Source organism: Hemiscyllium ocellatum, chromosome 46 (assembly GCF_020745735.1).
Source record: "Hemiscyllium ocellatum isolate sHemOce1 chromosome 46, sHemOce1.pat.X.cur, whole genome shotgun sequence".
NCBI classification, from domain to species: domain Eukaryota; kingdom Metazoa; phylum Chordata; class Chondrichthyes; order Orectolobiformes; family Hemiscylliidae; genus Hemiscyllium; species Hemiscyllium ocellatum.
This window is the reverse complement of record NC_083446.1, coordinates 9,932,824-9,944,731: the sequence shown is the minus strand read 5'-3', so window position 1 is coordinate 9,944,731 and position 11,908 is coordinate 9,932,824. Positions and strand designations below refer to the sequence as shown.

The following is an 11,908-nucleotide window of genomic DNA, read 5'->3' as shown; positions in this document are numbered from 1 at the left end:
ACAGGCCCTTCGGCCCAACAATTCCATACCGACCCATCAAAAAAAGCGCAACCCACCCATTCCCCTACACCTAACGCTACGGGCAATTCACCTAATCTGCACATTTTTGGATTGTGGGAGGAATCCCCACGCAGACACAGGGGAGAATGTGCAAACTCCACACAGACAGTCGCCCAAGGCAGGAATTGAACCCGGGTCTCTGGCGCTGTGAGGCAGCAGTGCTAACCACTGAGCCACATGGACAGTTGGACCAAAGAATTTATTTCTGTGATGTACAACTCTATGTTTCTTTGAGATAGATTTCTGATCACCAGTGACATACTAGATTGGGTAAAAACCATGCTTGTATTGAACAGTGAACTGATTGATCTGCTTCTGCTCCTGTGGATATTTTTGTCTATTTACTAAAAAAAAATATAAAATCTATTTCAGTAAAACAAAGATTGGTGGATGCTGCAAGTGAATCAAACAAAAACTAATCTTTTGGAGTAAGACACAGTTAACAATTTTAAATCCTTTATGACTTTTCTTCAGAACTAATATATATTCATGCTACTTCCAGTATACATTCCTGCCCCCCAACTCCACCCCTTCTCCTTTGAGGTATACAAGAGCATGAGAGGAATGGATAGAGTCAATAGTCAGAGATTTTTCCCCAGGGCAGGATTGACTGGCACGAGGAGTCATAGTTTGAAGATATTAGGAGGAAGATATAAAGGAGATGTTAGAGGTAGGTTCTTTACCCAGAGAGTTGTGAATGCATGGAATGCGTTGCCAGCGGTGGTGGTGGAAGCAGAGTCATTAGGGGCACTGAAGCGACATGCACATGCACATGGACAGCAGTGGATTGAGCGGTGCGTAGGTGAAGTTATTTTGTTTTACTTCAGGATTGATCCTCGGCACAACATCGTGGGCCGAATGGCCTGTTCTGTGCTGTACTTTTCTATGTTCTATGATCTAACTACATTCCCCACACACTTCCTTCCTCCCATGCCACCCTTCCCCATCTCTACCCCATGTCACCCTCCCCCATCTCCACACCATGCCACCCTCCCCCATCTCTACCCCATGCCACCCTCCCCCATCTCCATGCCATGTCACCCTCCCCCATCTCTACCCCATGCCACCCTCCCCATCTCTACCCCATGTCACCCTCCCCCATCTCTACCCCATGCCACCCTCCCCCACCTCCACGCCATGTCACCCTCCCCATCTCTACCCCATGCCACCCTCCTCATCTCCATGCCATGCCACCCTCCCCCATCTCTACCCCATGACCTCTCCCCATCTCTACCCCATGCGCCTCTCTCTCCGATGACCCTGAAGCCCATCACTCACCCACTGACCTTCCCACATCCCAGCTTAACGCCCCGCCCCCAATCCTTCCCACGACCTCCAGTGACCCTTCCACTTGCCCCGCCCCCACCCACTTCCCGAAAGCGGGAGTTCCCAAGACCCCTCCCTGTGACGTCAAGCGCTAGCCCCGCCCGCCCCCCAAATCTCGCTCCCTCCCTCTCTGTGTGACGTTAGGTAGCACCGAGCGACGTGGGGCGGGGCAGGGAAAACGGCGCGCGCGCGTACGAACGGAGGCGTCCTCGCGACGTGTGTGCGCGCGCACGCTCGAAGGGTAGACGCACGTACTTACGTACGTACGGCGCCGCCCGGGCTTTCAGCGAGCGGGCTCGCGCGGGTGCCGATTGTCCGTTGGTGAGGCGCCATTGCACGTTCCCGTCGGACGGCGTGTGGGGGGAGGGGAGAGAGTTCGTTAGAGAGAGGAAACAAAACAAAACCAAACCGAGCGAGCGATCGATCGGTCACGATTACCGCTCTCGGTATTGACCGAGGTTGTTATTTTGTGAAAGAGTCGGCAGCCGGCCCCACGGCACTCCCCCCAACCTCGAGGAGCAGGGAGGGGGTGACAGACGGGAATTACTGACCGGCACCGGGAGCGGGAGATGTCGGAGGACGGGCGGCACTACAGCGGTAAGGATCGAGGGCGGTTCAACCGACCCCGGGGGTTCGCAGCGTCTGACACACACACCCACACAGAGGCAGAGGCAGAGCGCGAAGGGCCTGGAGTTAGGCCCGGCATTGAGAATCTCAACCTGTTACCCACACCCACGCACCCCAACACACACCCTCCACCCACACAACCACACCACCCCCCACACATGCACACATTCCACCCCCTGCCCCCCCACACACACCCACACAGGCAGAGACAGAGCGGGAAGGGCCTGGAGTTAGGCCCGGCATTGAGAATCTCAACCTGTTACCCACTCCCCACACCCACGTACCCCAACACACACCCTCCACCCCCACCTCCCTCTCACTCACACACACACACACACACACACAGGCAGAGACGGTGGGAAGGGCCTGGAGTTAGGCCCGGCATTGAGAATCTCAACCTGTTACCCACTCCCTCCCCCCCCCCCCCCCCCCCCCACCCACACACCACCCACACAACCACACCCCACCCACACATGCACACACTCCACCGCCTGCCCCACACACACACACCCACACAGGCAGAGACAGAGCGGGAAGGGCCTGGAGTTAGGCCCGGCATTGAGAATCTCAACCTGTTACCCACCCCCACCCCCCACACACACCCCCCCCACCCTGCACGCATGCACCTCCCCCACACAAATGCACCTCCCCCGCACGCACCCTCTCTGCGCGCACGCACCCTCTCTGCGCGCACGCACCCTCTCTGCGCGCACGCACCCTCTCTGCGCGCACGCACCCTCCCTGCGCGCACGCACCCCCCCGCACGCACACCTCCCTGCACGTGCACACACACCCACACAACCCGCGCGCACCCGCTCCGCGTGCACCCCCTGTGCCCGCACCCCCTGTGTGCGCACTTGCCCCTCCCTGCATGCGCCCCCCCACAGCGCACACCCCGTACATGCATACATGTGTGTGCCCAACACGCGCATGCCCCCCCTGCACGTGCCCCCCCCACTGCATGCCCACAACCCGCGTAGGCACACCCTGTACACGCACACATGTATGTGCCCAACATGCGCACGACCCCCCTGCGCAGCTGCCCCCCCATGCCCTCCCCCTGCACACGTGCCCTCAGAGAGCACGCACACTCTAAACACACGCGTGCGCCACACCCTGCACATGCACGCACACCCATGCGTGTGCATAACACGCGCATGCCTCCCCTGCGCAGCTGCCCCCCCTCCTCCACATGCAGTCCCCACGCCCGCCCCGGCCCCTGCGCACACCCACCCACACCTTACACGGCCCCCAGAAGCACACCTGCAACCCCACACCCTCCTCTTTGCCCCATGCCCACCTGCCCCTTTGAACCCCTGCATGATTGCAGCCTGACCCTTGCTCCCTCGCTCATCCGCCCCTTTGCATCCCCACATGCCGCTCACCTGCTGGCTCCTTTGCCCTCCTGCGCACTCTGTCTCTCACTCCATTACCTACCCCATACACCCGATAAAGTATTGATTTGAAACACTCCCGGTACTCCCTTGTGGACTCAACCTGTAAGCCTCTCTTGGATTGTCCTGGAGAACGTATTCTGTGCTAGTCTGGAATAAAAAACGTCTTACAGACAGTTTAGTTTAATTTTAGTCATCTCCTTTAATTACTAATAGCATCACTGTTATATCATTGATACCTATAAGCTCAACTAACTCCATTAACCCAGGAAAGAAGGATACCAGCTCTTCAAGAGCCCTGGCAGGCTACACTGCTGAACTATCACAAACAGGTTTCCTTTATACAAAAAGTTCACAAGAGCTCTGTATGTTCTTAACTAGACATTAATTTGGGAGAGAAGTTAATTGATAATGAGTTTCATTTTGAGGTCAGAATCAAACACTTATTAATTTCACAAGGGAACAGTCGTGAATGTTACCATTCGCTGTCCTGTTTACAGATTCACTGAAGTGAATCTTGGGCGGCATGGTGGCACAGTGGTTAGCACTGCTGCCTCACATCGCCTGAGACCCGGGTTCAGTTCCCAACTCAGGCGACTGACTGTGTGGAGTTTGCACGTTCTCCCCATTTCTGCGTGAGTTTCCTCTGGGTGCTCCGGTTTCCTCCCACAGTCCAAAGATGTGCGGGTCAGGTGAATTGGCTATGCTAAATTGCCCGTAGTGTTAGGTAAGGGGTAAATGTAGAGGTATGGGTGGGTTGCGCTTCGGTGGGTCGGTGTGGACCTATTGGGCCAAAGGGTCTGTTTCCACACTGAGTAATCTAATCTTTAAAAAAAGTCTCATGGTCTTAGCTGCCTTAGCCTCCCTGCCTGTCTATTTTCTAAAGTGCCGCAAAAGTTTTCTATAATTCAGCATGACATTTGGTGTGAATGTTGAAGGACAAGTTTTAAGGCTAAAGACTTTTTCATTCCCCCCTTTTGTCATTCCATGTCACATGCACTTCCCCCATTCCCCCACCATGTGTTCACTCAGCCCATTCCCCCCGCGCACTCACTCAGCCCATCTTCCCCCCACCCCACATGCTCCTCCTCCTCCTGACCCTCCGCAGCCTGGTCTATCCCCCCCTCCCCGCCTGCTGAGGAGAGAGTGAAAGAGTTTGATTCTCAGATTGATCTTTGACGGCTGAGCTTCTTTAGCCGTAAGAAAGTCTTGTACAGTTCATAGTTCATATTTGCTTCCCTTGTTTGAAATTTTGAGAGCTCTCATCAATGTCTGCCATCATCCATACACTTACACGTTAAAAGAATATTGTTCACTGGAAATGCAATTCTTCTTGTAGTTTACTTCAACTTCTGAAGGTAGCAGCATTTCAGAATTCTGATATGGATCCCTGGACAACCATAACATCTTCTGCAAGCCCGTGCAATTTCCACAAGCCTTCAGTCATGTTTAGTGGCTTTTCATAGGCATTTAGTTTCACTTTAGTGCTTTAACTTTTTATATTGGTTGCGTGTGCCATAAATCATTTCATCTTGTCACTTCTCAGTCTGTATTTCATTTGAATTAAGAGTGCTCATTCTGCTATTGCACCACTGCAGGCAGATTTTGAAATAATGAGGCACAGTAGCGTGCTGGTTATGTTACTGTTACTGGTCTAGTAATCCAATAACTGAATTAATGATCGAGTAATCAGTAGAACCAAGGGAATTAAAATTCAGTTAGTCAAATAAATCTGTCACTATTGGTAATTGAATGTGTTAAATTTGTGACCCTCTGTTATTAACGTCTGCTAAGAGTATAATTCCTTCCAATCTACTCAAGGGCCCTCAATTTTAATAACTCAGAGCTCCCCTTGGTGTCCTCTGTTCCAAGAGCACAACCCTGTCCATCTCATCCTCCCTAATAACTGAAATGTTGCAGTCATGGCAGGGTTCTGGTAAATTCCTATTCCCACTTTGCATCCTTCTGGGAATGTGGTGACGAGTATTGTGCACAATAATCTAGCTGACACCTAACAAGTGTTATACATTTTTGACATAACTTCCATGCTGTTGTTTTCTCTCCCTTGGACCACGAAGAAAGTGTCTAATATGTCTGTTTAGCCACTCTGTTATCTGTCATGTTAACTTCAGAGTTCCCTCTGATCCTCTACAATTTCATTTATTGTGTACTGAATTGTCTTGTTATTCTCCCCAAGTGCATCATTCACACTTCTGCACTTGAATTCTGTTTGACACTCTACCCACCTGGCCAGTCTGCAAGTCTTTCTGTGTATTTTCTTCCTATCAATGATAGTTCATTTTTGTATCATCTGCAAATAATTTAATCATATCCCTGAGGTTAGATTAGATTTAATTCCATAAAGTATGGAAACAGGCCCTTTGGCCCAACAAGTCCACACTGACCCTCCGAAGAGTAACCCAACCAGACCCAGTCCACTACCCTGACTAATGCACGTAACGCTATGGGCAATTTAGCATGGCCAATTCACCTGCACAACTTTGGATTGTGGGAGGAAACTCATGCAGACACGGGGAGAATATGCAAACTCAACCCGGGAGTTGAACCCGGGTCCCTGGCGCTGTGAGACAGCAGTGCTAGCCACTGAGCCACCATGTCGCCCACGGTATACTTATGTTTAAGTATAAATAATTGACATACAGTAATCAGAGCAAGAGACGCCGTACCTTGTCATGGAACTCTGCTGGAGACAGCTTTCCAGTTGCTAAAACGGCTTTTTGCTGCACCACTGAGCCAATTTTGGATCCAAACACCACACTCCCTTGGATCATCTCTATTTCTAGCGTTTGACTAGTCTGCATTTGCGACCTTGCTTTTGAATGTATGTGCACCTAGAATACATCAAGTATTTCATGCTCATAGATACTCCTCATTCATCCTCAAAGAGTTCAAACTCATTAGCCAGGTATGACCTTCCCCTCTCAAATCCATGCTGACTGTCCATGCTTAAGTCATGCCTTTGAGTGACAAATCGTATTGTTCAGAATTGTTCCAATAATTTTCCAAGCAATAAGATTAGGCTGACTGGTCTTAGGCTTAAATGCAAATCAAGAATATTTACTCTTCTATTCACTGTGAATAGGTAGAAGGGCTTTTGCCCGAAATGTTGATTTTCCTGCTCCTTGGATGCTGCCTGACCCGCTGTGCTTTTCCAGCACCACTCTAATCCAGACTCCTTATTCACTGTGAATGTTAACAAGTAAATATTGACAAATTCTATGAACGATGCAGGAGGAGTGTGCCATCATTCTCCACTCCACAAATTATGACATAACTGGGAATAGTATTTTCATTTTACCAAAGGGGGATTTAAAATTTGGGATAAAAATAAGTTGTTTAATAATAATCTATCAGCCAGATTCTCTAAAACACAATTCTTGATTTAGTATCAAACTAAAACTTAACCAATGAAGATGTAACAACTAGCTGACATATGTACACAGTCAGTCATATGGAAGTATGAATGTTTATCACCCTAGATATCTGTAAAGCATGCATACACATGCTGTCTTCAGGAAAACAGATAGCAAATGGATCTGTCTGCAGAGATTGGCTTTCTGGGGGAATGAGCTGCCAGAGGAAGTGGTGGAGGCTGGTGTAATTGCAACATTTAAAAGGCATCTGGATGGGTATATGAATAGGAAGGGTTTGGAGGGATATGGGCCAGTGCTGGCAGGTGGGACTAGATTGGGTTGGGAAATCTGATTGGCATGGACGGGTTGGACCAAAGGGTCTGTTTCCATGCTGTCCATCTCTAAGATTCTGAGAACTAGGAGCAGGACATCTGGCCCTTGGACCCTGCTCTGTCACTCAATAAGATCATGGCTGATCTTTTCCTAGCTTCAGCTCCACTTACCTGCTCTCTCACTGTAACCATTACTTCCTTTATTGTTCAAAGAAAGTCTTTCTCAGCTTTACAACACTCTGGATGAAGAAGTTCCGTCTTAATTCAGTCCTAACTCTGTTCCCTCTAATTTTGAAGCAATGCCCTGTTTGTTCTAGTGTTGCCCTGTTTGTTCTAGTTTTACCCTCTAGTGGAAACGCCCTCTCTACATCTATCTCATCTATTCCTTTCATAATTTTTCTATGTTTTTATAAGCTCTCCCCTCATTCATCTGAATTCTAATGAATATAATCCCAGTCTACTCAGTCTCTCCTCATAAGCCAACCCCCTCAACTCCAGAATCAACCTAGTTAACCTCCTCTGCACCCCCTGTAGTGCCAGTACTACCTTTCTCAAGTAAGGAGACCAAAACTGCATACAGTACTCCAGGTATGCCCTCAGTAGCACGCTGTACAGCTGCAACATAACTTCCCTGCTTTTAAATTCAATCCTTTTATTGATGAAGTCTAAAATTCCATTTGCCTTCCTAATTACCTGTTGTCCCTGCAGACCAACTTTCTGTGATTCATGCACAGGGACACCCAGGTCTCTCTGCATAGCAACATGCTGCAACTTTTTACCATTCAAGTAATTGTTCTTTTTACTGTTATTCCTACCAAAATGAAAGACTTCACATTTATTAACATTATAGTCCATCTACCAGATCTTTGCCCATTCACTTAAATTATCTATGTTGCCCTGCAAAGTTTCACAGTCTTCTGCGCACACTTTACTCTGTCACTCATCTTAGTGTCATGTGCAAACTTTGATACACTGCATGTGGTCCCCAACTCCAAATCATTTACGTGAATTGTGAATAATTGCGGTCCCAACACTAATCCCTGAGGCACACCAGAATAGCACTCATCCCATTCTTTGCTTCCTGTTAGTTAATCAATCCTCTGTCCGTGTCAATACTTTACTTGCAATGTCATGCGCCTTTATCTAATGCAGCAGTCTCTTGTGCACCACCTTGTCCAAGGCCTTTTGGAAATCTAGGTATACCACATCTACTGGGTCCCTGCTCTCCAATATTTTTGTGATCTTTTCGTAGAATTCCAAAAGATTAGTTAAGCATGACCTACCCAACAGGACAATTTTGATCTAGAGGCTCTGCTATTTCTTTGATAATAGACTCAAAATCTTCCCCACTACAGATGTTAAGCTTACCGGTCTATAATTCCCATCTTCTATATCCATGAACACCAACTAGCCACGAAACGACATGATCAGCTATCCTTAGTAGTCACATGCGCAGATGACAAGCAACATGAGTTCGACTGGGACAACACTATTATAGGACAAGCCAAACAGATCAGACAGGGAATTCCTAGAGGCATGGCACTCGTCTACAGATTCTGTCAACAAACGCATCGACCTGGGCCCAATATACCGACCACTTCAGCGGACAGCTGGAACTGACAACCGGAAGCGGCAGAGACAAACCACTATAAATGCCGGAGGAAACAACACAAGTGCTTCACAGGAGGCTCCCAAGCACTGAGGATGTTACCTTGACAGGGGACGAAACGTCTGCAACACAAATTCCCAGCTTGGTGAACAGAACCACAACAACGAGCACCCGAGCTACAAATCTTCTCACAAACTTTGATTCCCATCTTTTGTCTGTGACATTTTTAAACAGTGGCACGCATTTGCTGTTTTCCAAGTTGCTGGAATTGTCTCAGTCCTGCAAAGTTAGCAAAAATTACCAGAAGTGCACTTGCTATTTCTCCCGCCATCTCTTTTAGTACCTTGGGATGCATTCTATTGGGGCCAGGAGACTTGTATATCCTTAGCTCCATTATCTTGCCCAACGCTGCCTCTTCCATGATAATGATTGTTTCCAGGTCCTCACCTACCTTTGTCTCTGTCAATTACTGGCATGTTATTTGTGTCGAGAATATGGTGCTGAGAAAGCACAGCAGGTCAGGCAGCATCCGGGGAGGCAAAAGCCTTTCATCATAATTCCTGGTGAAGGGCTTTTGGCTGAAACATCGATTTTCCTGCTCCTGGGATGCTGCCTAACCTACTGTGCTTTTCCAGCACCACATTCTTGACTCTAATCTCCAACATCTGCAGTCCTCACTTTCGCCTGTGTTATTTGTGTCCCCCATGTGAAGTCTGATACAGTGGGGGGAAAAAAAAGCGTGAAGTGTGGAATGTTCTGAAATCTGTTAGTTTGATATTTGGCATGTGTGGTCGCGATATTAATCTCTCTCAATTGTCTCTGGAGTCTTTTAGATACACCTTACTCAGGGGCTACAATATTGAGAAATTCCTCCATCCGCTTTTTCAGAAGAGCCAATAGGTTCCGTCCAAACCCAACAATAAGGGTTTCTTTTCAAAAGTAGGAGAGATGAGTGCACAGTCCTTCTTTGCAGGTTTCTTGAGCCCCAACTGAAGACCAGATACTGATATACTCTTCATCTAAGCACTTTTAGGTTTACAGCAAAACAAAGCTGTGATATTTTTATCACTGTTCCAGTCTGAGTTCTGATTAATGGTAACTCCTCAGATCTAGTTAGTAGAATATTCATTGAGGTAATGCCATTGAATGTCAAGGGACGATGATTAGATTCTCTGAATGGAGGTGGTCATTTCCTGGCATTTGTCACAAATGCTGCCTGTCACTTAGCAACACAAGCCTGAATATTATTCTGATGTTACTTCAAATCGACAAAGATTGCTTCAGATGGTGCTGAAGATTTTAGAATCACCAGCAGACATCTCCACTTCTGACGCAGTGATGGAACGAAGGTCACTGCAGCAGATGAAAGTGGTTGAGCCTAGGATGCTACCCTGACGAACTCCTGAAGAGGTGGCCTGGGCCTGAGATGTTGACCGTTCTCAACCACAACCATCTTCCTTTCTGTTAGGTCTGACTCTAACCCACAAGTTTCCCCTGATTCCCATTGACTTCACTTTGCTAAAAGTTGTTGATACTACACTTAAAGTTATAGAGCTGTACAGCATGGAAACAGACCCTTTGGTCCAACTTGTCTGTGCTGACCAGATATCCTAAATTAATTGCCAGCATTTGGCCTTTATCCCTGTAAATCCTTCCTGTCCACGTACCCATCCAGATGCCTTTTAAATGTTGTAATTGTACCAACCTCCACCACTTCTGCTCATTCTATACACTCACCACCCTGTGTGAGAAAACGTTGCCCCTTAGGTCCCCTTTAAGTCTTTCCTCTCTCACCTTAAACCTATGCCTTCTAGTTTTGGACTCTGCTACCCTAGGGAAAAGGTGTTGGCTAATTGCCCTATCCATGCCTCTCATGGTTTTATAAACATCTGACACGCCACGGAAAACTGCCCCAGCCTATTCAGCCTCTTCCTTTAGCTCGAACCCTTCAATTCTAACAACACCCTTGTAAATCTTTTCTGAGCCCTTTCAAGTTTTCCAACATTCTTCCTAGAGCAGGGAGACCAGAATGGAACACAATATTCCAAAAGTGGCCTAACCTGTGTCCTGCACAGCCGCAACATGACCTCCCAGCTCCTGTACTTAATGCACTGACCAATAAAGGTCAGCACACCAAATGCCTTCTTCACTATCCTATCTACCTGTGACTCTACTTTCAAGGAGCTATGAACCTGCACTCCAAGGTCTCTTTGTTAAGCAACACTCCCCAGGATCTTACCATTAATGTACAAGTCCTGCCTTGATTTGCCTTTCTAAAATGTAGCACCTCACATTTATCTAAATTAAACTTCATCTGATCAAGATTCTGTTGTACTCTGAGGTAACCTTCTTGGCTGTCTCCTACACTACCAATTTTTGTGTCATCTACAAACTTACTAACCATTCCTTTGTATTCACATCCAAACCATTTACATAAATGACAAAAAGCAGTGGACCCAGCACTGATCCTTGTGGCACACCGCTGGTCGCAGGCCTCCAGTCTGAAAAGCAGCCCTCCACCATCACTCACTCACTTTTTTGTAAGTATCCAAATGGCTAGTTCTCCCTGTATTCCATGTGTTCTAACCTTGCAAACCAGTCTACCATGCAGAGCCTTGTCAAAACCTTACTGAATCTCATATGCTGCATTGATAAAGGGCAGTCACTCTCCTTTTATTGCTGGAATCAAAGCTCTTTTGTCTGTCTTTTGACCAAGGCCATTATGAGGTCAGATCCATAGCATTTGCAGTAGCCAATGCCTTCAACTGTTTCTTGGTATCTTGACATCACTCGAGGTCAGACAAGTTAATGCAGCTGCTGTTTTATAGACATTTTCAGTCATTAATCTCCCCTATGCACCAAGCTAGTAGCCTTAGATGTCTGTATTCAATCTTTTTGTGATTTTGGGGATCTCTGGAGTAAGCTGAGATGGATCATCTGGTAAGCATTTCTAGTTGAAGATGGATACACTTTCTCCAGCCTCTTCTTTTGCGCTGATGGATTGGCCTGCCCCCAGTTATTGGAGATGAGAATATTTGTGGAGTCTCCTTCCTATGTCAGTTTCCCTGTTGATATTCTTCAATTTTACATTAGGTGCTTTATTTTCTGACTCTTGTTTATGAATTACATATGTCAGAATGGGCAAAAGTGAATCAAAATTTATTTTCTGGAGCCAAGCGAAATATT

At 47.4% G+C, this 11,908-nt stretch overlaps 1 protein-coding gene across 2 annotated transcripts in view; it reads left to right on the top strand.

Annotated features, from left to right (window-relative positions):
* The first annotated feature begins 1,667 nt into the window (after positions 1-1,667).
* Positions 1,668-11,908, top strand: part of LOC132836244 (nuclear RNA export factor 1-like) — a 71,380-nt gene continuing 61,139 nt past the window's right edge. For both annotated transcript variants that reach the window (XM_060855597.1, XM_060855596.1), the window contains exon 1: positions 1,668-1,983. In XM_060855597.1, coding sequence (XP_060711580.1) covers positions 1,956-1,983 — 28 coding nt within the window. In that variant the 5' untranslated portion in view covers positions 1,668-1,955. The remainder of the gene's footprint in view (positions 1,984-11,908) is intronic.